General features: G+C 40.1%; 2 protein-coding genes across 2 annotated transcripts in view; one reads left to right on the top strand and one right to left on the bottom strand.

Moving 5' to 3' along the window:
- COL3A1 (collagen type III alpha 1 chain) overlaps positions 1–6,714 on the top strand; it is a 48,632-nt gene extending 41,918 nt beyond the window's left edge. Inside the window, exons 42-51 of the mRNA XM_014259072.2 lie at positions 68–121; positions 296–403; positions 1,044–1,097; positions 1,202–1,309; positions 2,454–2,507; positions 2,761–2,868; positions 3,491–3,773; positions 4,262–4,449; positions 4,616–4,858; positions 5,536–6,714. Of these exons, the coding sequence (XP_014114547.1) occupies positions 68–121; positions 296–403; positions 1,044–1,097; positions 1,202–1,309; positions 2,454–2,507; positions 2,761–2,868; positions 3,491–3,773; positions 4,262–4,449; positions 4,616–4,858; positions 5,536–5,682 (1,347 nt within the window). The 3' untranslated portion in view covers positions 5,683–6,714. The remainder of the gene's footprint in view (positions 1–67; positions 122–295; positions 404–1,043; positions 1,098–1,201; positions 1,310–2,453; positions 2,508–2,760; positions 2,869–3,490; positions 3,774–4,261; positions 4,450–4,615; positions 4,859–5,535) is intronic.
- Positions 6,715–14,805: 8,091 nt separating this feature from the next.
- Positions 14,806–26,159, bottom strand: part of COL5A2 (collagen type V alpha 2 chain) — a 95,047-nt gene continuing 83,693 nt past the window's right edge. The window contains exons 42-54 of the mRNA XM_005530331.2: positions 25,947–26,108; positions 25,739–25,846; positions 24,725–24,832; positions 24,523–24,576; positions 24,096–24,203; positions 23,936–23,989; positions 22,554–22,661; positions 21,667–21,720; positions 20,836–20,943; positions 18,645–18,936; positions 18,292–18,479; positions 17,345–17,569; positions 14,806–16,520 (exon numbers count right to left, since the gene is read on the bottom strand). Of these exons, the coding sequence (XP_005530388.2) occupies positions 16,374–16,520; positions 17,345–17,569; positions 18,292–18,479; positions 18,645–18,936; positions 20,836–20,943; positions 21,667–21,720; positions 22,554–22,661; positions 23,936–23,989; positions 24,096–24,203; positions 24,523–24,576; positions 24,725–24,832; positions 25,739–25,846; positions 25,947–26,108 (1,716 nt within the window). The 3' untranslated portion in view covers positions 14,806–16,373. The remainder of the gene's footprint in view (positions 16,521–17,344; positions 17,570–18,291; positions 18,480–18,644; positions 18,937–20,835; positions 20,944–21,666; positions 21,721–22,553; positions 22,662–23,935; positions 23,990–24,095; positions 24,204–24,522; positions 24,577–24,724; positions 24,833–25,738; positions 25,847–25,946; positions 26,109–26,159) is intronic.

Raw genomic sequence — 26,159 nt, 5'->3', positions numbered from 1 at the left:
CTTACTGGAAACAAGCTGTCTACCAGTCATGCAGTCCATGAACAAAGTGTGCCACTCTGTTTTGCAGGGTAACCCTGGCTCCGACGGCTTGCCTGGACGTGATGGATCCCCAGGAGGCAAAGTAAGAAATTACTTATATCCTTAGACTGCACAATAAATGAGACATGAATTATATGGCAATATATTCATGTATACTCTATGCAATTTGTTCCTTGAAGTTCCTGTGCTCTGCTCAATGTACTCCATATACAGAGTTCTATAAAACATGGTATTTATTATCCCTTACTATCTGCAGGGTGACCGTGGTGAAAGTGGCTCTCCTGGCCCTCCAGGACCCCCTGGCCACCCTGGACCTGCAGGTAATGCTGGTGCACCTGGAAAATCTGGTGAAAGAGGATTTCAGGTAAGACCAAAGTAAATAGGTTACTGCTTACTTACAAACCCTTCCTAAAGTCTATTTCATGCGGGAATAGAGAGGAACTTTTGAAGAGTCATACATTTGTTGCTGTCAGAGTTTCTTGACATCAAGGACCTGTTCTAGAAGAATATTCAGAGGAAAGACATCTCAGAGTTTATGTTGTCTTAGAAAAGACAATTTATATAAACTAAGCTCAAAATTCACGTACTCCGTAGGATGCCAAAAAGCACATCATCCCACCAGACCCTGTCCTAATTTCCATCCCATCTGGTGCTCATGCAGCACAAGCAATGTGTTATTTATTTAAACTGAGGGAATAACTTTGGAAGCCCTCAAGTTATTTCTCAGGGGTGCTGACACCAGCACAGTGAGCACTGAGCACCTGACAGAGAGGGAAAAAGGGCTGTAGTGCCTGTGTACAGATCAGTGCCTGCAGGCAGCTGAGAAAGGCTGGCATTGGTACAAAAATGGCCTGGCCAGGATTCTTGCTCATTCTAGTGTGTGTGTAGCTTCCCCATGTTTCCCAACCTCTGCTTATCTGGACACATACTGCTCACCTGAAAATAAAGAAGTGGGCTAGGCAGTTCTAAGTGATCCATACCTTCTCATTCTTCCCATGTCACAGGGTCCACCTGGCCCCCCTGGCTCTACTGGTCCTGCTGGTGCTCGTGGTCCTGCCGTAAGTCATAGCTAATGTATTTGTGATGTCATCCATTCACTATTTCCTGCTTTATGGGCAATCTTCTTATCTCCTCCTGTCTTTCTGCAAACCTACACTTACAGGGTCCTCAAGGCCCTCGTGGTGATAAAGGTGAACCTGGTGAACGAGGCAGCACTGGCATAAAGGGTCACAGAGGGTTTCCTGGTACCCCCGGTCTCCCTGGTCCTCCTGTGAGTATTTTGCATTGGATTGGAATTATAGCTGATCTTTGTTTCTGTGTTTAGGCCCCAGGTACCTAATTAACCTTAGCTAATTTGATGGGAATCTATGTAAATTTGATTGTTAGATGTTTCAAAATCCAGATTCCCTGAATCAACATGACATAAGCATTGTTAAAGAACTGGAAGATACTGTTAGGAAGTAAAGATGAGTTTACTATAACCCTTTCAATAAAAACCTCTTAGATATTCATTTATAATATAACCAGGCTATTCCTGATCTAATTAGGAAAGAAAGGAGTAGGGGCTGAAGTGTTTATGTCTGCTAGAAATCTATCCTAGACAGACAACTAAAGCTACTTAGAGTCCAAACACCTCTCTTCTGCCATGTATCTTTTATAGAAAGTAATACTGGGACAAAACTGACAGGCAGGAAATTGTAAATTACTGAATTATAAACATTCATTACCATTTGAACGTAGCTAAAAGATTTTAACGGCAAGAATAGACAGGCATGCCATGGATATTTAAAACCAGTAAAGGTTTAAGAAGGGATTTATTCTGAAAAAACCTACAAATACCCCTCATAATACAAGTGAGAATCAAGAAACCAAAGCTCACTCTATCAACATACCAAAGATGGCACCAATACCAACCTATTCAACAACAATAGAACCTGGTGTCTAACATAACAGAAGGAAAAAATTGATAAATTCTCATTTGATGATCAATAACTTTTAAACAAATGGTTTTGTTCTTTGCAGTGCACATACAGGGGAAATTTGTAAATGTATTTGAAATCACGGATGTTTGTCAAATATTTTAATAACATTACTGGTAATATTATTAAAACTGAAGCATTTTAGCTGTAGCTACCTATCTTTACAAATATAAGAGTTCATCCAAAGCTCATTGGTGTCAGTTGGCTGTCTTGCATTTTGGATAACACGTCTCTATATGAAAACATATTAGAGAACATTCAATATTTTTTCTGATTAAAGAATGGCCACCATTCTCTCATATCTGACATAGCCTTTTTATAAGGACGTGTTTTGTATAATCTTGAATATGTTTTCAGTGTCTTTATTTAAGGCACACCCAGCTAGTTGCAAGATACTACCAGGAGGTGTATGACTGACTTTTCCTTTTTTCATAGGGTCCCCTGGGTCCACAAGGTGCAATTGGAGGTCCAGGAGCTTCAGGTGCAAGGGTAAGAAAAACTCCTGACTCAGCCTAACTGCAAGGAAAATTTAGTCTGTTTAGTTAATATATACATAGATACAGACATAAATTTTAATTTCCCATCTTAATTTGGCCAACTTAAGACAGCAGCTGAAGAAAGAAAAAACACCTGAGACAGCATACAGAAATATTTGAAATACAAAATATTTGAAGTACAAAGTATTTCTGAATGATCTGATAAACTATTTTGACCATATTGTTTGTGTTCTTCGTTGTTCTAGGGCCCCCCAGGACCAGCTGGGCCACCTGGAAAAGATGGTACCAGTGGCTACCCAGGTCCAATTGGTCCCCCTGGTCCCCGTGGCAGCAGAGGTGAAAGCGGCCCTGCCGTAAGTAAATGGTGCAAACTCATACAAGCAAATCTTTGGGAATATTCATGAAACCTACAATGCTCAACTCTTTAAATAGCTCCCACAGAACCTCTCTATTTCATGGACAAGATTTGTGGCAGGAGGTATCAGGCTACCAAGGCTAAATCCAAAACCACGCAGCTCATTTGTAGTTTAGTGTAACTATCTGATGCACTGGGTGCTGTGCTGGTCTCAGCTGATCACTGACTTTCTGCATACAGCAGGATCTCCTCCTCTCTGAGGAGCACAGGCTCCCTTTGGGTCTCGGAAGCCATGGAATGGGGCTCCTAGACTGCTCTAGAGAGGCCAGAGCTGCAAAGGTGTCACTATCACAGTCACCTCCTAAAGCCAAGAACTGGTCATTCTCTGGATTTTAGTGGAAAGGGTTCCTTCTCAAAGCCCAGGCATAAAGACAGTCAAACTTGACAAAATTAGGGGGAAAAAATAGTTTTAAGAAAATAAAGGCCTGGAAAATCTAACAGATGTTTATACATCTGTTTAATTAATGAATGACTAAACTAAATATTTGTGTAAGAATTCTCATTTTTTTAAGGCTAGGGAGCACATAGACTTTTAGTTTTAACCTGTACTATTTTTTTAGGGTCCACCAGGGCAGCCTGGTCTTCCTGGTCCTTCTGGTCCTCCTGGTCCATGTTGTGGTGGTGGTGTAGCTGCCCTGGGTGCTGGTGAGAAAGGTCCAGTTTCCTACGGGTATGAATACCGAGATGAGCCCAAGGAAAACGACATCAATCTGAGTGACATCATATCTTCAATGAAATCAATTAACAACCAGATTGAAAACATCATTAGTCCCGATGGGTCCCGGAAGAACCCAGCTCGTAACTGCCGAGACCTGAAATTCTGCCATCCTGAGCTCAAGAGTGGTATGTTTAAATTTTATTTTCACCAATGTCAGCAGGTCTTGGGGATTGTTTTGGTTTTTCTAACTTGAGTATTTAGATGCAGATATCTCCCATAAGAATTTGCCTTTTTTTCAAACAACTGTCATGAAAAAGATGATAAACATAAAATTATTTTTAAACATTAATTAACCATGCATTTACACAGAATATACATTTGACTTAAACTCTACTTATTGCATCCTTAGAAGTGAACATTTGTTTAAATAATTTTAGAGGAACAAAACCAAACATTACAAGTTCTATATTCATTCCAAATTGCAGTCCCCTTACAGTATTCACATGAACTCAGTATCTTTTTATATAACCTTATTTTCTGTGACATCTCTTCTGTCAAAATTAATATGTTTCCTGGTTTGGCTCAGAAAACTGGCATAGAAATAAGCTTTACCATCATGCAGTTAGTCTTCTCCAAATATACTAAGCCCCTTACCATTTCCCCTTACCTCTAGGAGAGTACTGGATTGATCCTAACCAAGGCTGCAAGATGGATGCTATTAAAGTCTACTGCAATATGGAAACTGGTGAGACCTGCCTCAATGCTAACCCCAGGACTGTCCCAAGGAAAAACTGGTGGACCAGTGCGAACAGTGGAAAGAAACACATTTGGTTTGGAGAGTCCATGAATGGAGGCTTCCAGGTGAGAAATGAGCAGAGTCAACAGCCCAGATTGTGCATCACAACATACTAAAAAATAATTCTGAAATTAAACTGAATGAGACAATTAGTATGTGAAAAAAATCATGATGTGGACTGATTCTAGACATGATTGAACAAACACTCTTGCCTATATTTGTACTCTGCAGTTCAGCTATGGAGATCCTGAGCTTCCAGAGGATGTCTCCGAAGTTCAGCTGGCCTTCCTGCGCATCCTCTCCAGCCGTGCCTCCCAGAACATCACCTACCACTGCAAGAACAGCATTGCCTACATGGACCACGACAGTGGGAATGTTAAAAAAGCTCTGAAACTGATGAGCTCTACAGAAAGTGAGATCAAGGCTGAAGGAAACAGCAAATTCACATATGCTGTTCTGGAAGATGGCTGCACTGTAAGTAAACAGGAATTTAGCACTATAGTTAATAAATAATTCCCCCTAGAGGACTAGACTCATAATAAAGGAAGAGAGAGCTTTGCATGGACTGGGTAAAGAAAGGACACAGCTACAGGTAGCGGTGGGGGAAACCTAGATTCTGTATACCAGAAGTGCCATTCCTATAGCAACTGTAGGACATGAGGTGCACTTCCATTTATATCTGTGCTTTACAGATATCTCCTTGCTTTAGTGTCAATGTCAGGGAAGTCACAGTCACCAAGTTTTGATCCATCAGGTCTCAAACAAGCCATACCAAACCAAGGCTAGCTGATTGAAGCCATGGGCAGTGGTTATGGGAAGGGGCAAACACAGTCATTTGGCAGATCCAGCATTTCTTCCCTGTGCCCTGTCAGTGCAGCAGAAAGTACTGGAGGGGAGCAGGAACACCCCTGAGCGTGCTGGTCTGACAGCACCTGCAGCCTTTTCAGTAACAAATGCACAACACTAACGCTGTCAACAAGTTTTCCCTCCTAGGGTCATTTCCACAGAAACTGCAACCAGTTTTCAACAGGTTGAGAGGGTCTGTTATCACAGAAGTAGGAAATCTGAAATCTGATAACCTGTGGGATGACTGCCATGTAGGCCAGCACTCATGTCTCTAACATTTTTTTCTTTTCTGTTTAACTTCACAGAAACACACTGGTGAGTGGGGTAAAACAGTTTTCGAATACAGGACGCGCAAGACAATGAGGTTGCCAGTGGTTGATATTGCACCATTAGATATTGGTGGTCCTGATCAGGAATTTGGCGTGGACATTGGCCCAGTCTGCTTTTTATAAGTCAAAGATTCTGCTTTTTCTGAAACCCCAGCAAACAGATTCACACTCCAACTGTGCTCCTTTGTTTCAGCCTTGTCAGCTAGTACAGGTGCCCATCTGTATCCCAGTTATTTATTAACAAAATTTCTGGGGGAATTATCAATTTGATATCAAGGGTTTTGTTTTGTTTTTTTTTTTTTGCTATTACACAAAATACAGTAAAAATGCTTTTGTTTTGCTCTAATTTTTTACCAAATTCCATCTTCAAAACAAGTCTCCGTGGTGCTATAATAAAACTTCAACACTTAATAAAACAACACTGTGTTCTATTAGATGAATGTTAGCCAATTTACAAAGCACTGATTGCTCCCAGTACCAAAGTTTACCCTTCTTTCCAAGATGCAGTCCACAACGCTAGAACGACCTCCCTGTTTCAACTACCTCAACATGGACAGAAACTGGGATGTGTCTGATGAGTCAAACCAAAAATCAATCAGATCAATCCAAAATGCATTGGACCCAGTGGTCAATTCCATGGATTCATTTGGTACAAAATTGTCTATTTCTGTACTGATTAGCTATGAAAGGTACAGATTATCTTGAGAGTTTAACACCTTATTGTCAGTAGTCACCATAATTTTATTGTTGGATTGTATTCTGTTGTCAAAGGTGCTTCTCTACTTTCCTGTCATTGCTGGTCAAGACCACTAAAATTAGGGAAGTGTAAAAGACTAATATGATGGTGCTAATGTATTTTTCACTCCTAACTCTGCAAGTCAGGGTTATTGACTTGCTAAAACAACCAAAAAAGGTAAAGGATTTAAAGCAATTGTAAACGTCTCCTGTCAAAGATCATCATTGGCATGTCATAGTTGAGAAATTTCTCCCTTCACTCTGTAAAAGTCAATAAAGATGCAAAATTGTGAATTTCTTCTGTCACGTTAACACATTTATAGTGTTGAAGGTTAACCATCTTTGTAAGCTTTTATATGGTTGTTGGTCTACTCCTTACAGAGACACATAATAAAATATCTTAATAAAATTTCTTGTTTCATAAAACTGACTTCTTTTTTAATTTTACTATTTGTGCCTTCATTCAAACAAATGAACAAGGCAGGACACAACTCTGGTGCCACTATGATTTTTCAAAGATCACTTCCTCTGTTTGAAGGAAGCCCTGGTAATCCTAAGGGATGCAGTTTATGGTGTACTAGTATGAAATTTTCTTTCTTGCTTTTTCTACTCCCCTCCATCCAGTGGCTCACATTTGAAAGCATTGTGAGCTTCTGTGTCTGCAGGGGTTCAGATGTGAGAGCAACATCCAAAGCAGGGCCCACACACTAAGACAGGTCAGCTTGGAGGAAACAGATCTAACCTTCCCTCCCTTGAGAAACCTGCCTCAGCTTGAATAATCAGGCAGACACAGGCTACCAGCCTTTCAGGGAGCAGCTTAAATAAAGGGCTTAAGGCTCCCACAGGGCAGGCCACAAGCACCAGCAGTTTGACAAAACTGACAAGTTTGAAAATCTTGGAATTTTTTATGGCAAATGGAGCTGTATAACTCAGTCATCCCTAGATCTTAGCAAATATTTAAGGAGCAACAGTGACCACAGTAACATTTAAGGAGCAACAGTAGCTTGGCAGTGCCTAAGGAGAAGGAACTAAATGGCACCAAGGAGCCCTGGGCCAGGAAATCTCTCCCACAGTTAAATGCTGAAAGATGCCACTCAGCCTTTCACATGGAGCAAGGTCCAGAGAGCCTGTGCCATCATTATGGCACAGCCACACATTGCTTCACAGACCAGGATCATTAAAGGCACTCTACAAGATCAGACAATAAAAATTAGGGATTGAAAAAAAAAAGATTCTTAAAAGTTCTCATTGACAATATGGATTATTGATCCTCAGAGAATATTTTCTGATTAGCCCAAGCAGGAAAAATGAGCAAAGAAATGCTATTTTAAAGAAACCTCACCAGATTTGTGACTGAGCCAAGACACTGCACTGCTTTGGCATTGCAAATTTGGACATGCTCACTCAGAAAGAAAACAGTGAGGCTCTGGGGAGGCCCTAATAGCACAAATGCAGTAAAACCACAGGCATGACTGTATACTTAATATATAATACCGTATACTTAATGCAACATATAAGAACAGTGCCAACACTGCACAAGAAAAACTGTCTCTTGCAGGAAATCGCCTCACTTGATGAAAAAAAACTTCACACATGGAAAACACAAGTTACATGTGCATAATATTATTCATCTGACACAAATTACATGGCAGGAAGCCTTTCAGTGGAGTTTTATAAAAGCAGCTGGTAAAAATGCTGGCTGGTGGAAAAATGCATTGGAAAGACCTGTTCTTAACGCCCATGGCAGAAGAAAATAGCCTTTGCAATCTCCAGTGCTACTGGGGCTCCATGGATGGCTGGGGACAATGACTCAACCTTAAAACTCAAGCTTTGGGGGCTGCTTTCTAAAGCACACACACTCATCAAGTCCTCCTAATGAATCAGCTAATGAAAGCTGATTTTCTGGAACATTTGTAGAAAACAAAAAAAATAACCAAGATCACCATGAAATAATTACTTGATATAAATCCTTCACCTTTTCAGAGAGTCACTAATTAGGCTATCATGGCTTTCATATATCTGTACTTTTATATCACCACATTACTGTTTGGGTAAAATAAGACAAAAACCAACAATAACAACCACAAAATGCAAAACCAAAACTCCCAACAGAACCAAAAAACAATGCCTCTCAAAAAAAAAGCCCAAAAAAACCCAACAAAAAAAGCCAGCCTACCAAAAAACCCCCCCAAACATGTAAACAAACTAAACCCTGCCACAAAAAGTTGTCTGAATCATACCAAGAGTGCAAAGTATCACTGATTTAGGTTTCAGTATTGCCTTGAAACTTCACCTTTCCAATTACTTACAGGTCATCACCTTAAGGTGCCATTCATTTGCAGGACACCAGAGATTTTTCTTTTGTTGGAGTCCTTGGCATGGGGACTATTTCAACATCTCCTTTCTACACCTTTTTTAACTGAGATTATGTTTAAAACACTCCAAAACACGATAGAAATCCACCAAACCCTTCTCCAACAGAAGGGCTTTGCTATCTTATTAGACTGTAACAAATTCTAAACACCTGTGACTCATTCCTCACCCAGTGTCCTCTTGTTTGGCTTGTGGGAAAAGCAGATTTATTTTACTGCTCCCAGAGATATTTTCCAATTCCTCACAGGAATGACAACAGTTCCACAAGAAAGCTGGTCTACTGTTCAAGGTGTTCCCTTTGTGCACACAAATTCTCCCTTGGGGCAGGATTTAACACAGGTGATTATCAGCTGTAATTCATTACAATATTCATGTTTCTTTCATATTTATTTCATACATTAAGAAGCATTACCTGTGATTTTAACACAGGCTAAACTTCTGAATAGGATGACAGCAGGTAAAACAGGCAGGCTAAAAACAGTCTAAATTTTCTGGGAATCAGGTAGAAATTCTGCCCAAACAGGCTCCTTGTGGATATTCAGAACTCTGCAGGATCCGACTGAAATCACACTCTTCAACAAAATCTCTAAAGTCCCAACAAGAAACAGTGATGCACTGGACACAATACTCCAAGGTTATGTATTTCTTTCTAGCATAAACACACTGGACAACACCACCTATGGATTCCCAGTTTCTCTGGCATTTTCTATTTCAGCCATTGAACTTCTGATTGTTACCTTTTGTTGTGATTTTTTACACTATAATACCAACCTTGTCTAACTATCATTTTTACCTTGTTTGTTCTATGATATTTGCATACTTACAGGGAAACTTTTTTCCTTCATTAGCATTTCTACATTTTCATTAAGTTTAACTTTTCCTTTTGCACCTGTTTTACTCTCTGTCTTCCGGAAGCCCTCTCCAAGCAAGACTAACTACCTTATGAGTATTAAACCTCCAGTATAGCCTCAGTTTCATGAAAAATTAATTTAAATAACTATAGATTATGAGAAATAGCCACTATGCTCAGTCTCAGGTGCTACAGGGGAGCAAAGAAACCTAGGGGCTCTCACCCTACAGCAGGAGAAAAAAAAAAAAATCATAGTTTTTTTCTCTTAATCCATCTTTAGACTTTTTACTTGTCTCCATAGAGGGAAAAACACATAAAAATGTAAACTCTTCTTCACAGTCTGAGGCACATAAATCCAGAACTGTGGGTTGAACAAAGCCTCTAACCCAGAGAGGGCTGAACCATGAATTCCCTGTTTGTCTTCCTTACATTTTAAGCCTCCAGAAGTGCTCAGTATAAACTGGTGTAGATGAAAACACCAACACCTGCTTTCAAACATTTAAATATAAAGCTGTCTTGGAGAGGAAAAAAAAAAAGAAGATACTGTAGTCCACATAGTTGAAAGAGAGGCATGAAGCTGAATGAGAAGCAGGAAAAAACAAGGAAAGAAGTTGCCCACACAGTAATGAGGTTGATAGAAGAAATCTCTAACTCTGATCTACAGCTTCTCATCTTGTTACACCAGCTGATGTCATTTGCTTCACAGCACCATATTCTCATGGACTTCTGAGACAAGAAAAGAAACAAGAAGAAAAAGCCCTTCCTCAAGGAGTTTTTCAGGGCATATCAATGACTTTAAAATATCAGTAATTTAGGCTTTAATATTACCTTGGAACTTTGCCTTTCCAGTTGTCTGCAAATTGTCATCTGGGGGTGGAGCTCTTTTGCAGGACACCAGAGCCCTTCTTCCAGTGAATGTGGACATCCTACTGTCTGTAGCACAGGGACTACTGTACCATACTACTTCTTTGTTCTTTACAAAAATTATGTGTATAAAGAGCATGACAACAATCCAGCCAGCCTTTGTCTAAGAGTAGAACTCTGCTACCTGATTAGGCCCTTATTACAAGCAAATTGCAAACACTTGTAAGTGAGTGGGTTACACCCTCAGCTTCCTCTGGGAGCCAGGCAAGGCTTCTCCATGGCCACCATGGCTGGCTGCTGCTTTAAACACCCCCCCTCCCCTCCCCCAAGTCCCCTCTCCTCCCCCAAGTCCCCTCTCCCAGCAGTATTTAGCCAGTGGGCTCATGATGATTTCTGGACTTGAGCAGCTGCTAGGAATTCTTCCAGGGTGGATGAAGTCCACCAGAACCAAATCCTGGTGGGTCTCATCTCCCCAACTGCTCTTCATCCTGCAATAGCTTCACCTTGGAGTGTTATCTTGAAAGACTGACTGAAACCCACACTGCTGCTTCCCCATCACAGCAGCCCCTCTTGCTTGAGCTGACTCCTTCTGAGAAAGCCACTGATCGTATTTTTGTATTTTTTTATTTTTAATCCTGAAATTGCATCTGGCAAAGCTATGCTTAGCCAAACTTTCTCTCCTTTCAGTATACTCTTTAGCCATGGACATCTCTGGATTAAAGTTTAAGTTGTGTTGTTAAGTCCACATCCACTGCAAAGGCAGTCTTTGGAAGGTCACTCCTGGAGGCACTGGAAATGTGCTTGCTGCAGGCTTTTGGGAATATTCCTATTGTAACTTGCATTTCAGCTTCACTCTATGTGTTATAACATCTCCAAGGTACCTGGAAAAGTCTGCTCACTCCTCTTTTCAGCTTGGGTGCATCTATAAAGCAGGGATCAAAATTTCTAGCAGGAAATGGCTGACCTGACATGCGTCAGCTGCCACAAAGTTAATTTTCTTCTCAGTACTGTCTTTAGATTTGGAATGAAAATCTTTCTGCTAACAGACTGATGCTGTTGCTGAGCAGTGCTTACATTAAGGCCTTGTCAGCCTTTTATGTTGTCCTGACAGCGAGGAAGCTGGGGGAGCACAAGGAGCTGGAGGTGACACAGCCAGGACCGCTGATCTCAGCTGATCCAAAGGACATTCCAGACCATATGGAGTCATCCTCAACACATAAATCTGTGGTGGAAGCTGGCCAGGGGCCACTGCTCAGGAACTGGCTGGGTACAGGTCAGTGGGTGCTGAGCTACTGCACTCTACACAACTGTTTTGTATACTTGAATTCTTTTGTTATTATTTTCTCTTCCTTTTCTGTCATCCAATTAATCTTCTATTTTCTACCCCCCAGTTCTCCTCCCTGCCCCACTGAGGGTGATGAGGAGTAGGCGAGTGGCTATCTGGTGTTCAGGGGCTGGGTTAAACCCCAGCAAAATGGCAGAAGGAAATGCTCAAACGTTCTCTGATTTTGGTGTTGAGTCACAGAGTTTGTTCCTCAGAGGGCAGAGGTGGCTCCTGCAGCCATCACCATCTTCTGTCATTGTCATGTTTCTTTCTGGCAGGGAAGATCATACCATGCCAAACATGCAAAAATATTTCACCAATTTTCTAGAATGGTAGTTATGTTATTTTGTTGGGTTTGTATAAGATTTTTTTTCACTCAACTGACTGAGGCCAAAAAGCAGTTCTGTGATGCTTTGGCAGATGTGACCTTGCTTGGCTGTTGGTTTTTTTATTTTCCTTTTTCTCTGCACAAACATCCCTAAATAAGGCTGCAGCCTTTTCTGGAGGAAAATATCTCAATCAAGGAACTAATTACTAACTTTGCAACAGAAACATTTGATAGTACACCACCCTCTGATATTGAGAGCATAACAAAATTTAAGCCAGATCTTATAGAAAGATGGCTTTTAACTCTACCAACAAGGAAATGAGAATATGCACAAAATAAACATGGGGAAGGGAATTAAAAAATGGACTCTTTAGCATCCTGCTGAAACTAGTGTTGCCTGATACATTTGTACTTTTCCAGACCTTCTCCCAGCAAAGGATAAAACATGTAATGTCAAGAGTACAGTAGACAGATCAGCAGTCAAGCTCTCTGGTGTAGTGCAATACCATAAAACTTTTCAGTTTTAATATTTGCACCACTCTGCCCAGGTTCTCCTGAGCTCTGCACAGGCCATTGGCTCTCATATTGTCCTTTCTCCTCTGGCTTTTAGAAAAAGCATAAACTGGTTTTTTTCTCTTTCACTGCTACTGAAGTTATTGTCCAATAATTGCCTCACAGGAGTGAGCAGCAGATTCACAATAAAATTTATCTATGGGTTCACAGCTTCTAAGGCACTTCTATTTCAGCTATTGAACTGCTGATTTATTTTTATGTTTTGTCATGATTTTTGAAGTCATCTAATGCTCTAATTTTTACCTTGTTTTCTTTATTATATTTGCAGGGATTCTTTTTTTCCTTCATTAGCATTTCTACATTTCCATTTAGTTTTGCTTTTCCTTTTGCAATTGTTTTACTCTTTCTGGATTCCTCTCTCGGTGAGAAAAAAACTGCCCAGTGAGTATTAAACCTTCAGTATAGCCTGCATTTCCTGAAAAAGTAATTAAAATATCCATTGATTAGGTAAGTGTTTACCAGCTCAATTACTATGCTCAATCTCAGGCAGTTATAGGAGATAAAAAAAAGCCATAGGGGCTCTTATTCTACAACAATAAGAAAAATAGTGCTTTTTGCTCTTAAACTGTTTTTAGACTCTTTACTTGCCTTTACAGAGAAGAAAAATCTTCCATTTTCTTGCTGTTTTCTGGGCTTTGGCTGTGTTGTCTTTAGCTGTAACACCTTGGCATTTTTCTTTGTTAGATTTCTGTGTTGCTTGGTACATTCTTCTACTGCATGTAGTACTGCTGGTGCTCTAAAGAACCTTTTTAGTGCTGAAAACTTAGAGCTGGTTATTTATCATAGCTACCTGGAAGCTAGCAGAAGGCAAGGAAGGAGTTTGGGAATTTAATTTCTAGATGAGCTTTTAATGAATGGTTGCAAACAAATATTGCACTACTGCTTTTGAGAAACCAGGAGAAGGTTTCTGTTAATGCTGGCAGTCCTGGGCTTGGCTTCTCCCTGAGGACAGGTAGGTCAGTTTTAGAAAACAGAACCAACTCTTGTAACTCTAATTTAAATGCAGTGTTTGATACTGTATTATTGTAATCACACTATATTATTTTAATCACTATGAAGTGCCTTTTTGCTACCATTTTTGAAGCTATTTGTCACTAAGACAGAACTTCACTAAATGTTATAGCCGACATTTACTTAATGCTACTTCATAAATTACAAATTGTTAGCTTATTGATCCTAGGTTCACTAAATTAAAGCTGATGCTTTACATTAGGTTATGACGTTGTCTGGATAAGAAAATGCTCCCCCACACACACTTTTTTGTTTTTGCCTTCCTAATATGATTCTACAATACTTAGAGGAATGCATAAACAGGAAAAGAGGTGCAATATCTATGTATGCTTTAAACACAGTTGAAAGAAGAGAAAAGCTTGTCCAACCACTTGCCTTACAGACTCCTCAGTTAACTACATGAGGGCTTGCACTTCAAAGCAGACTTTCCTTTAGTGCTTCTCCAGCCCTGGTTTTTACAGAGTATTACTTTAGATGGCTCTCTAGTTACAGCTCTTTTTCACTGCTCAAGGTGCCTGGCTGAGGAAATACTGCACACTTCATATGGAGACAGAGATGCAGAGACTTGAAAAGAAAAGGTATTTTTCATCATCAAATACTCTTCTCCTTCAACAACCTTACAAGCCATTTATACAAAACATGGATTATAATACTCTGTTGATTAAAATTAGAGATTAAAACTAAATTCCAAACATAACCCTATCCTCCAAATGTTTATTTTGTGCATCTGTATAAAAGTGCTGTAGAGGTATGACCACAACTACCTTTGCTTGGACATACTGCAGCAAGCCTTTACACTGCAGCTTGAAACTAATGTTATCTAAAACTTCTCCAGGAGCCAGTTTGGTAAGTTAAGCCCCAAGTCACATATTTATAGAAATTATTTCATGCCAGTAAGAAAGAAAACTGTCTCCTATCAGTGTTACCTCCCATTGCCAATAGGAACTGGCCAAATCACATTACATTCTTGAACAGAAATTCTCTCTGGAGTCTCAAACAATATTACTGAGTCAGCTTTCCTAGGCCTGCTGATTTCCTTTGTTTAAGTGATACCTACCTGTAAAAACTGACACAGAAGGTACTTTACAAATACTCCTATACTCCTTTACAAATACTCCTATACTCCTGTTATAAAAATATTTCACAATGCCTTACAAATGGTTTATGTAAACAGCAACCAAACAACAATTAAATACCTCTATTTTTAATTTCCTGGAAATGAACGGTTATGGAATGAACACACTGGAAGGAGTTTTACAAAAAGGAAACCACTTACATAGCGAGAAGCATGTATTTAATTAAATGCTTTGCAAAGATACATGAAAGAAAGCTATGTGCATGACTTTCTTTAGGGAGAGCCCCAGCTGTTTATTTTTTTTAAGGAACAAACAAAAAAACGTGGAGAGCACAGATGCAGTAAAGAAACAAAAAACCTAAGTAAGTTTGTACCCACATACTTTACAAAATAAAGCATGTTGGAGGTACAAAACATTCTATATACTGAATGACCAACAAATAAATGCACTGTAACGTTGTTCTCTCAAACACTGTAAGCCTAACAGCTAAGCTCTGAACATGACATTGACAGTAGGCATCTTTATTTCATCAGCCTTCTAGAGAGTCATTTAGCACCATCACTTTTGTTGCTTTATTTTTTGCCCTGCCTATCTCCTATCTTGAAATAACAACAGAAGCATAGCACCTTTTAATATCTAAAATAAAACCAGGAATATTAATCGCATCCCAACTTCCAGAGATGAGGTAGCTCATGCTAAGAAATGATGGAACTTTCCTGCCTTGACAGCTCAAGGCCACTAAGTCAAATTACTGGTGATGCATATCTGGATGTCAGCTAAAACCAAGGAATTTCTAAACTTTCTTTATTAGCAATTGGTCTGGTATACATGTGAATGGTCTGCAACATACAGAAATTGGTACCATATATAAGACATCTGTATAATTTGATACGTAATGGCTTCTTAGATGGGCAAATATTGGAAAATCAACAAGTATTGGATTTAAGACATATTTTGGAGATTAAGGATAATTTAATGGAATTACACATATACATTGTGAGAAGTGAAATCTAGACTTAAAAGTTAAGATATAGGACACCCCTACTGAAGACTCGTATTTACCCCAGTAATGTTTTTACTTCATAAATTAACCATGGCTATGGATTACTCTTCTGAGCAGACTTACATAGAAAAGTGCAAGGAAAACAATGCCAAATTAAGATGGTCTTGTCTGAAGAGATTTTCTTCTACAAAAGACACAGACTTCTGTGAATGGCAACCACAGGAACACAAACTGGGGTAGGGGGAGTAGGTATGTTGACATATAGCCAACGGTTCACAAAAGTGCTCTACTTTTCTGTTATTCAGTACACATTAAAGCAAAAGAAATAATCATTAGAGCTTTACATTGTTCCACATTAAATCTATCTATTTTGTATACCTGGAAATGTCAAGAAAATTTGAAACAAAACCAAGGAAAAGGATTCATATTATTTTTAGAAGGTGGTCATCAATCTTCTTAAAATTGAGCTAAAATGTTGGTTTCAATCATTGAAAACGGAAGGTTTGTAAGTAAAATAAATATTCAAAAGGAGGCCGGGCATTTAGAAAGAGATGTATATACAGTGCTGATCCAATATCAGCCATTACTTCAAGAGTCTCAGGATTAACTTCAATCAGTCTAAGTTCATGTTTAATTGCTGCTGTTGCTGGGTAGTGTGTTATATTCCCCCCTTGCTCTTACACAAAGCAAACTGGCCCAATTTCAATTCCAAATTCCTGGTCAGTACTGCCAATGTCCACCGGTGCAATATCGATGATTGGTAAGCGTGCCACATTCTGCGTTCTGTACTCAAAAACAGTCTTGCCCACATTCCCATTACGTTTCTAGAGGGAAAAGAAGAAAAAAATAAATTAAATTAGGCCAGAGCTCATGTCAAACCAGCCAGAAGTGCAACTGGTGAGTCAGTTGTCTGCTTGTTCAGGAGGGTGTCACTGCACTTTGCTGAGTAACACTGTCTGCACTGCACCTGGGTTATTTTGAAATGTCTCTAATAAGAAGATCTGTCAGACTGACACATCAGGGCTGATTTTTCTCTTATGCTATGAAATTCTTCTCTATGTGTTAATAGTATGTGCCTTCACCCATAATTGTGGGCTTACTTTAAAGCACAGAGAGTACTTAACTTATTTCAGGTGCAAGACTAGATTTAGGAATATTTGCCAGTATGTTGATCTTGACTGAAACTGCTTTTGAACATGAAAAATCTACTACTTGCTGGTTTCTGTGCCCACCATGAAATTTTAGGGAGAGTTTTCCTTTCCTGCTCAGTCACAGTACCAGTGAGTTTCCTCCACTGCTGCAATAATCTTGCCCATCTGGCAGAAAAAAGTTTGCAGTTATCTCACCAGTTTGTGTGATTCCACTCAGAGTTAAACAAGTACTGGGTAATGCAAAATGCCAAGATATGTATCTCAGTATGGTCACTAAGAAGGAATTTGCAAATAGCCTCTAAATAGTGCAGACTTCTATTATGTGAAACTAGAATTATAGCAAAATCCCTGTTTGATCAGTTACCTCTACGATTTGTTATAAAATCCTGCAACATTTTAATTACTTCCTTGTGTGGGTTGGTTTTTTTTCCTGATTCAAGAAAGAAATGAAAAGATACAAAAGTCCTTTTCCTTCCCAGCAAACGCCCTCAACTTACAGAACAGCTGTCGTGCAGAACAGTGTATCTGAAGCGACTGTTTCCCTCTGCCTTGATCTCCAGGTCATTGGCCCCTTTCAGAATCACAGCTTTTTTCAGGTTCTTCATCTGGTCATCCATGTACCCAACACTGTTTTTACAAAGGTAGGTGATGTTCTGGGAAGCTTCCTTGGACAGGAGGCGCAGGAATGTCATCTGAGTGACAGCTGTATCCCCGTACACGAACTTTGAAGAGAAAGAAATAGGTCAGCTTACAGGACACTGAAATTAAGGGTCAGTGAATTTAGAAACATGTGCCATCATTGTCATCTTTAAGACATAACTAGTAGGACCCCTATTAAATAAAATCTAGGGGTGGATTCTTTTGTAATTTGCTGCCTGTTATTTGTCAGGATCATCAGTTTTAGAAGTTACCATAGAGGAAAAACCCAGAAGAAAGGTGAGTGAAATTCTTTCTGCCTAGAGACTGATGGATTCATCATGGATTAACCTGACACATGTGATAACTTTAATTCAACACCAAATTTCTAAAGTAAGCTTCATAATTTTTAGCACTATAGAGTTTTCTGAAAGGAATATTAGCATTCAATTAAAATAGCAGGGATCTGGACTACATATCAGGGTAGAAGTACAGTTGTTTAAGGACAAGGTAGAGACTTAGTAAAAGACTCAGAGAGAAGCTGTTGTTTTTGTCCAGCAGTGGTTTGCTTTAGCCAATCCTGCATTAGAAGCACTTGCATTGCTTTTTCCCCAGCTATTTCCTACCTTTATTTTATGGTACTAACAACCAAATTGACTATAAGCCAGTCTGTCAACAAGTATAATGTTCTTACTGTAGCAGAATCTGCTCAGAGCAGCAGAGGAAGTTCCAAATCACAAGGCAGCAAACTTCACAGAAACCAGTTCCTAACAGTGAACTAATAAATGCATAATAAACATTTATTTACCTGTGATCCCCTGTTCATATCAAGGCCGTACCAAACAGGCTTTAAGTCAGAGGACTTGCTGGCCCACCATGTTTTGCGGGGCACAGTAGATGGGTTGGCAGAAATGCAGGTCTCCCCAGTTTCCATGTTGCAGTAAACCTTTATAGCGTCTTCAACACATCCTTGGTTAGGATCAATCCAATATTCACCTACAAAGAACATAAAACGTGACTGTCATATTACAAAGATTTTTGAAACGACTGGGAAGACATAAGCAGAAATACATGGCAGCAGTGCAAAGCAGACCAGTGAGCAAGCCCATGCTGGACACAAGGCAGCCTCACAGAGCACACAGCAGAGGTGAGAACACGCACCGCTCCTCTTGGAGGGGTGGCACAGCTTCAGGTCATCACAGGTCCGCGCTGGGTGTTTCTTGGAGCCATCGGGGCTGCGCATGGTCTCGATCTGGCTGCTCAGGGACTTCAGCGTGGCGTGGACTCCTGGGTCTGTTTTGTTATGGTCATCAGGGGCTGCCTCATCTTCAGTGAACTCTGGTAGTGGATCTGCCATGGCATCGTCGTAGTGTCCCATGATGTCACCAATGGCAGCAGTGAGGTGGCCTGGAGGCCCTGGAGGGCCAGGAGGACCAGGCTCACCTGGTGGGCCCTAAGATTCAAAACAACAAGGCAACAGAGGTCCAGTATAGTAAATACTATGCCAAATGACAGCAATGCCTGCCACAACCACACCCCCAGACCCCCCCCCCCCGCAAAACTTTGGGGGCAGTTACTCTAAAGCACAGAGAATAATTCCAATATAAAAAATTCACCATTCAAAGGACAGGGATAAGAGATTAGAACTGCATGTGAGGTTCACTCTGCTTCAACTCCTCTTATTGCCTTAATGATGAACTTTTTCTTACTCCTGATTTTAAATTTAACAGCTGGAGAAAGTCACCAAGGAATGCCCTCATTCCCTTTGTTAAACCATCTGTCCCTCCTTGTTCAGATTCCTGTCTAACAACTTTATTTCTTAAAATTCCTGCTTCCCCTAAGTTGCCTCAGGATCATTTTCCTGGATGGAAAATTTGGCACTAGAAACATCTTTATTCAGTGCAGCGCTGAGCTCTCTGGCAACAGGCCTCTGGTCTTTCCATGGGATAGAATCTACATCATCCTTAGATGAGCAGGTGTTTTCCTGGTAAATTTTGGTTTGGTAAATTTTCCCAAATGGTGGGTTGTGAGGTCCTTCTGTTACCATGAACCAGGACACATGAGAAGATATCTGCTAATAAACATATCTCACCCTGCCAGCCCTTCTCTGGCAGCACAAAATCTGTAATGTACCTCCAAGTAATTTTGATGCCCTGGTGCACCAGGTGGTGGATCAGAACTGGCCTTGTCTTTGAGACTCATTACTTCAGAACTCACAACTAGGGCTCCAAATGCACATACAGAGCACACATCCAAACTAACACTGTGTCTGAAAAGTGAAATCTCAAGTTTTATTTCTTGCTTTTTGGTTCCAACTTACAGCTGCACGCAAGCCCCCATGGAAAGCAAAACTAAAAATATTGGAATGTGATATTTCTTGTGTGGTTTCATTACACAGATGATAGAGATATATTATATTCTTATTCTCTGCCATAGACTTTTCATACAGGTCTTGGTGTCTGGGCAGAAGTGGAGATACTGAGAATTAGCAGAATTTCAAATAAAGTAAGCAGAATATTAGCACATGATAAATACAGGAAACACCATGTCTTACTAGACAGAAAGTCAGCAAAAACTGCCTTCCTTTTCTTGCCCATTATTTTGTTCTACCTCTTCCACAAAATAAGTAATATCAATTTTTTAATTCTCCACATGACCACCCAGATTACTCTTTTCTCAAATTCCTCTAATATATCTTCTTTCAAATAGTTTAACTACCCTTTTTTGAGTATTTTGAATTGGTACATGTGGAATATGCCTGGGATATCCAGCAAGGTTTAGGACTCTGTCCAAACTGGTCAAACCAGTTTTCATCAGTAGTGAATCAGCTCGTGATTGGTGTCTGTAACCCTCAGCCCAGCATGAAGATCAGCTGGGCTCAGTGTTAGAATTTGGGCTGTTTATTTGGAGTGAAGGATCTCCCTAACACATGGCACAGTGGAGGAAGGTGCTGGCAGTCAGGAAGGTGGCTGTGCTCACTCAGTGCCACCTCTGTGGGACTGCCAGCTTTGAGCTACTGCTGGCCTGTGCTTGGGCCTGAGGATTTAGGAACCAACTTGCCAGCCATGTTGAACACAGATCCAGCAGGACCCAGCCAGCTGCCGAGTAGATCCAGCTCAGCCTCAGGAGAGCACAGGTGGATAAGGCTGGGATCATCCCAGGTTCAGAAGATGAAAACGAGTAAGAAACGAACCCTTTCAATAACAGTTACCCTGGATGTTTGTTGGAGAAACTATCACATTTTATAATTTGTCTTGAGGTCAGAGATGTTCAAGAAAATAATGTGATGGACTGTAGAAAAGAACCTCATTATTTGAAGATAACCTTTCCCCTCATATTCCCATTAATTTACCTCAGGTCCAGCTTCTCCCACAGTCCCTCTAACACCAGGAGGCCCAATTGGCCCAAGTGGACCAGGACTTCCATCTTTTCCAGAAGGACCAACTGGACCTGGAGGACCCTAGAAAATATAGGAGACAGATGGAATGTATTTTAGCATTTGATAACAAAGTCTTAAAAAACAGCCTGTTATAAGCAATGTCTAGTCAGGAAGCAATCTGATTACTTGTGCCTATTACCATATTTTTAAAAATCACCTTTTTTCTTCTTCTTTAAAGGTAAAGAAGGTAGTTTAAAAGCTGCTCTTCTCAAGTGAATCACCTCAGATAATATAACTTGGCTTAGCTGTATATCTCCTTCCTTAACCATTTAAGTGGGATCAGTTCCAGATTCCAGATGCTGTGCAGACTGGAGTAGCTTCTGTACACCCTCAGATACAGGCTCAGAGGTAGATGTAGATGCCTCCCTTGGATGTTCCCAAGGGACAGTATTTCTCCTCGATTTTTGAGTAAATGCCATACATGGAGGATGAGAGGCAGAGTAGAAATTAGCAGAGCTGCCACATAAATGGCTTTGGATCAGCTGCAGTAAAAGTGTCTATAAAAGGAGACTGCAGCCCTGTAGTCATCCCCAGCCAACATTCTTATTTACCTGTAAACTATACTCATGAAAAAGCTCTACTGTATCAAATAAGGTGATGTCTCAGCAAAAGATACTAGGGAAATCACCATACAATATCAAAGTCGATAAAAGTCATTGAAATAAGAGTGATGCAGGAATAGAAATCTAAGTGAGAATAAAATAACAAACCCCATGCAAGAAAAACCTTAAAAGTTTTACTCACCCGAGGACCAAACGGACCTGGAATGCCAGGACTGCCCTGTTCACCAATTGGACCCTAAAGAGAAGAAATTATCATATCATTGTGCCATTTGGAGCATAGCACTTTAGTTTTAAGGCATTAGTGTGTGATATACACGATTTGGTATGAATAGGATTAAAATGTACATAAACAATGGGTGGTACCTCTACCTTAATCCCTTAGTAACTTAATAAAATTTACTGGTGCTTGGCTGTAAAGCTGTTTCTCTAGAAAAGACCTGGTTTTGAGGTGTTTATAATCAGAGTGGCTTACAAGAGAGTAAACAACAGCACTATCACTAAGTGAAAATGTAATTTGGCTGTCGGGGTCTTTTCATTGCTGCTGTCCCTGCAAGTGGAAACTTCCAGAGTTTGCACAGCACCAGTGAATAAATGTTAAAAAAATAGTATGTTTTCCATGATATTTCCATTCAATTGACAATTAAATCACAAAGTTCTTGAAAATATTAGCTAGAGACGCTCTCACAGTCCTTTTGGGATTTTGCACTGAATTCCTTGACTCTAATGAATTCAAACACTGCCAAAAAGCATTTCACACTCTAAATTGCTTATCTGAAACTACCAGCTTTTGTAACCACCTAGCTCTGACAGGTCATTGACTGTCAGGGATTTGCCTTGCAAAGGGAACAAGAATAGGAGAACACACAACAACAGCAACAGGTTTACCTCATCATGCAACAGTATTTTTAAAATGCATTAAAAATATTAACAAGTACAGACACCAGGCCACTCAAACACCTTGTAGAGAAAAATAACATTTGGGTTTTTTTCCACTTCAAATAACTATGTTCCTGATACACTATTTAAGCACCAAGCAAATAAAATTATAGTAAAAGCAGAACAACTTACAGGAGGGCCAGGAAGGCCTTGAAGTCCAGTGAAACCCCTGTGTCCTTTCTGGCCCCTATCGCCTCTATCTCCATTGTCACCTTTGTCACCACGAGGTCCTTGGGGACCCTGTAAATATCAATGATGAAATGTAAAATTCTGAACTGGGAAAAGCCTCCAACCTCAAAACCCCCTCATTTGCTTTTAGATACTGCACTCAGACATCCCTCCCTTTTAAAGCCAGAAGGATGATGACGTTGAGGCAGTTACAAGAATCTTAATTTTTTACCAAAGAATAAGTAAATAATTACAAAAAACTGACCTGTGCTTAAATACAGTTGTAGCAAATTTGTTCTACTTAGCTACATAATACAGTAAAAAATCCATGAACCTGTACTAATGCTAATAAATAATATACAAAACCAATTTTTTTAATATTCATATATTTCTTCACCTTACTGTATATGGCAAATGATTTTTGTTGATGAGATTGAAAATATTAAGGCTCTCTCACAGACTCATTATGATAAAGCGTATTTTCAGTATGAAATCATCCAGGCTGCAACTTTACTTCTCACAGCTTATTTCACTTTCATTATGATTAAATTACAACTGAAGTTCATTCCCTAAATACAACAATATCCAGGCAACACAAATACCTTGCTCCTATTACTGTCACAATTTCATTGTTGTTAATTTTGATAATTGCAAACTTCTTACACTAATTCAAGAACCATTGGGAAATGTGGCTGCCGTTCTCAATTCTGTATTTCTCAGCCCAAATCACATGCAAAATTTCTCAATGCCAGATTCCAAATAGTTTATCAACGGCATCATTATCACCAACTACTCAATAAACTTTACTGCCTCTCAAATTACACTTGCTTAGGGACAGGACAACGTTGTTTTGAATTTCCAAAGTTTGCAATTAATTTTCTGGTCCAGGCTTGGATTGTAAAAACTTATGTAACATAAAAAAGAGGAGTTTTGTTCATTTTCCTTTCCACACTGAAGTCAGAATTTCATGAGTTGAATTAAGGCCTTTTAATGGGAACAGGTGATTTTGTTGTATTTCTGCCATTTTTATCTAAAAACATCTCTTTTTGTTCAGCATTAAGTTCTTTACCCCTTATTTAGACCAGACTCCAGCCATTTGCTAACTCAGGTCCTACCATTATCCAGACAGCAACATGCTCCAAATAAAGATGCTTCCAAAGCATTACTGGATTATCCAAATACAAATATCCAATTTTGTGCAGCTTTGCAGCTCAGAACTACCTGCACCCACTTGCAGTCAGAACACAAGGTGAAGCCCTGCTTGGCATTCTCATTTGGGCTGGATTCCTCACACATGTTCCTCAGTGGTATCTCAGACAAAAGCACAGTGACCGTGGGCAACTTACAGGCAAACCTCTTTTTCCTGCACGACCTGGGGGACCCATCGGACCTCGAGAGCCCTACAAAGATTGCACACAGAAAAAATGTGAGGCAATGCATGAGAATTTGTGCATATACACAGTAGTTTTCAATAAACAATGTGTTTTCTCAAAAAGCCTCACTTACAGTTTCACCTCTTTGACCTGCATCTCCTGGAGGACCAACAGGACCTGGAGTTCCTGGACCTCCTGGAGAACCTGGTAATCCTGCAGGGCCAGGTTCACCACGATCACCCTGTAAAGCAGAATTTCAACTGTTTATCTAAAGAGGACTGGTCTAGACCAAAGCAACAAAACTGTAGCACTGCCAGTCTATTTTTGAGCAATTGCAACCTACAAAGATATTCCTGCTGCAAGAACTCAAATCTGAGTTTGTGGAGGCAGGTGTTCTTAGTCAGGCATCCTCAGCTTTGAGAGGTACTATATTCAAAGCTGTGATACACTTTCAGAACAAGCTCACCATCCAGGCTAACTGAATGAAAAGAAAATCTAAAGTAAGTCAATAATAAAATGGGGATTTGCAGAAGAAAATTAAGAAAATAATATATTCTTACGCGTTCTCCAACAGCTCCATCTCGTCCAGGAGTACCATCATTACCAGCAGGTCCCTGGAGTTACAGAACAAAAATAGAACTATTGATTAGCTCTGAAATTCTGCATTTCTGGAAGAACTAGAAAGTTGTTCTCCACCTCTAACTTCAAGTCAAGGAGAATGACCTTGCCCTTTCTCGCATGCTATGATGCTGTAATACTTACTTCTGGACCAGCTTCACCTACAGGCCCAGTGGCACCTGACTGGCCAATAGGTCCTGGGGGACCTTTGTCACCAGGTGGCCCCGTGGGACCTTGCTTTCCTGGAGTACCCTAAAAAAGATGACAAATATCATATTAAAATTTTAATCACAAAACAAAGAAAGCGCTAAAAACTGCTGCCTGCCAAACTACTCATGAATCCAGACTGAAATACCATCTACATTTGTAAATTAAAAGAATCCCTGATATTAAAAGAAAAGGTTCTTACGGAATTTTAATATGTATTTAATATACTTTGTATTTTTAAGAAGTTACTGATAAATCAGTCTGATATAATTATCTGCAATAGGTATGGTGCTTTAGATTACAGAAAAATATAATTCAGCTTGAAATAATTAACATGATTTTTCTGTCTCAACACCAACAAACTTTGTTAGCCTGGAAAAACTTCCGGCCAACTTCAGCTATAAATGGCTTAATGGATCCAGTGGTAATGACAGATCCTCCAAGCCAACCCTTTTACTAATGGTCAATTTCATTGCTTGATCTACTGGATAATTACGCTATCCAACAAATATCAATAAATCCTACATGAAAGCAAAGAGAGCAGTAGTGGCAATTTGGAAGGCTGTAGTTCACAATTTATGAAACAGTGTTGACAGAGTATGTACTCACATTAACAGGTCACGCAAGTGACCTTTGGGTACCTAAATGAGAGTGTGGGGTTGCTTTATTCAGGGATCAAGTTTTAAGTTAAATAGGAACATTTTAGACAGGAGCCTTAATGCTATTACTCACTAACTCTTAATTCATGTTCAGACTTTCCATTATGGCAGAAACAGAAAGGAACTAAACCTTCTACCTCATGCATTTCCATGAGATTAAGTTCTTTACTATTCTCTCTCTCTCCACCCCTGCAACTGGAGTTTTACAGCTTTCTTCTCATGCTAAGGAGCACACTTCAAACCCCACACAGAAATTCCCATTCCAGTGGCACATGGCCTGTTTGCTACTTACTGCAGGCCCTGGCAGCCCAGGCATGCCTCTCTCCCCTCGCTGTCCTGGCATTCCAACAATTCCTCTTTGACCTGTAGTTCCTGCTGGACCAGGGGGGCCATCTGGGCCCTGAAATCCACAGAGGAGAAAGCAATGTCACTGTCATGTCAGCAGCAATAAGCAATGAGAGCAAGCCTGGAGCTGGAGGAGGGACAATCAAGTGACGTACCGGCTGCCCGTCATCCCCTGGGTCACCCTTGTCTCCAGGGCCACCAGGAGGCCCAGTTGGCCCTCGGTCTCCCACACGGCCATGAGAACCAGGATCACCACGAAGACCTGGGGGACCTTCTTTTCCTGGTTCACCAATAGGCCCAGCAGGCCCTGGGGCTCCCTAAAATAAATGAAAACATGTCATTACATTGGACCCTTTTCTGACCAGGAC

Source organism: Pseudopodoces humilis, chromosome 8 (genome assembly GCF_049639895.1).
Source record: "Pseudopodoces humilis isolate 2021_Gansu_Grassland_sample_001 chromosome 8, ASM4963989v1, whole genome shotgun sequence".
NCBI classification, from domain to species: Eukaryota; Metazoa; Chordata; class Aves; order Passeriformes; family Paridae; genus Pseudopodoces; species Pseudopodoces humilis.
The sequence above is the reverse complement of the archived record's forward strand: the minus strand, read 5'-3'. Positions and strand labels throughout refer to the sequence as shown.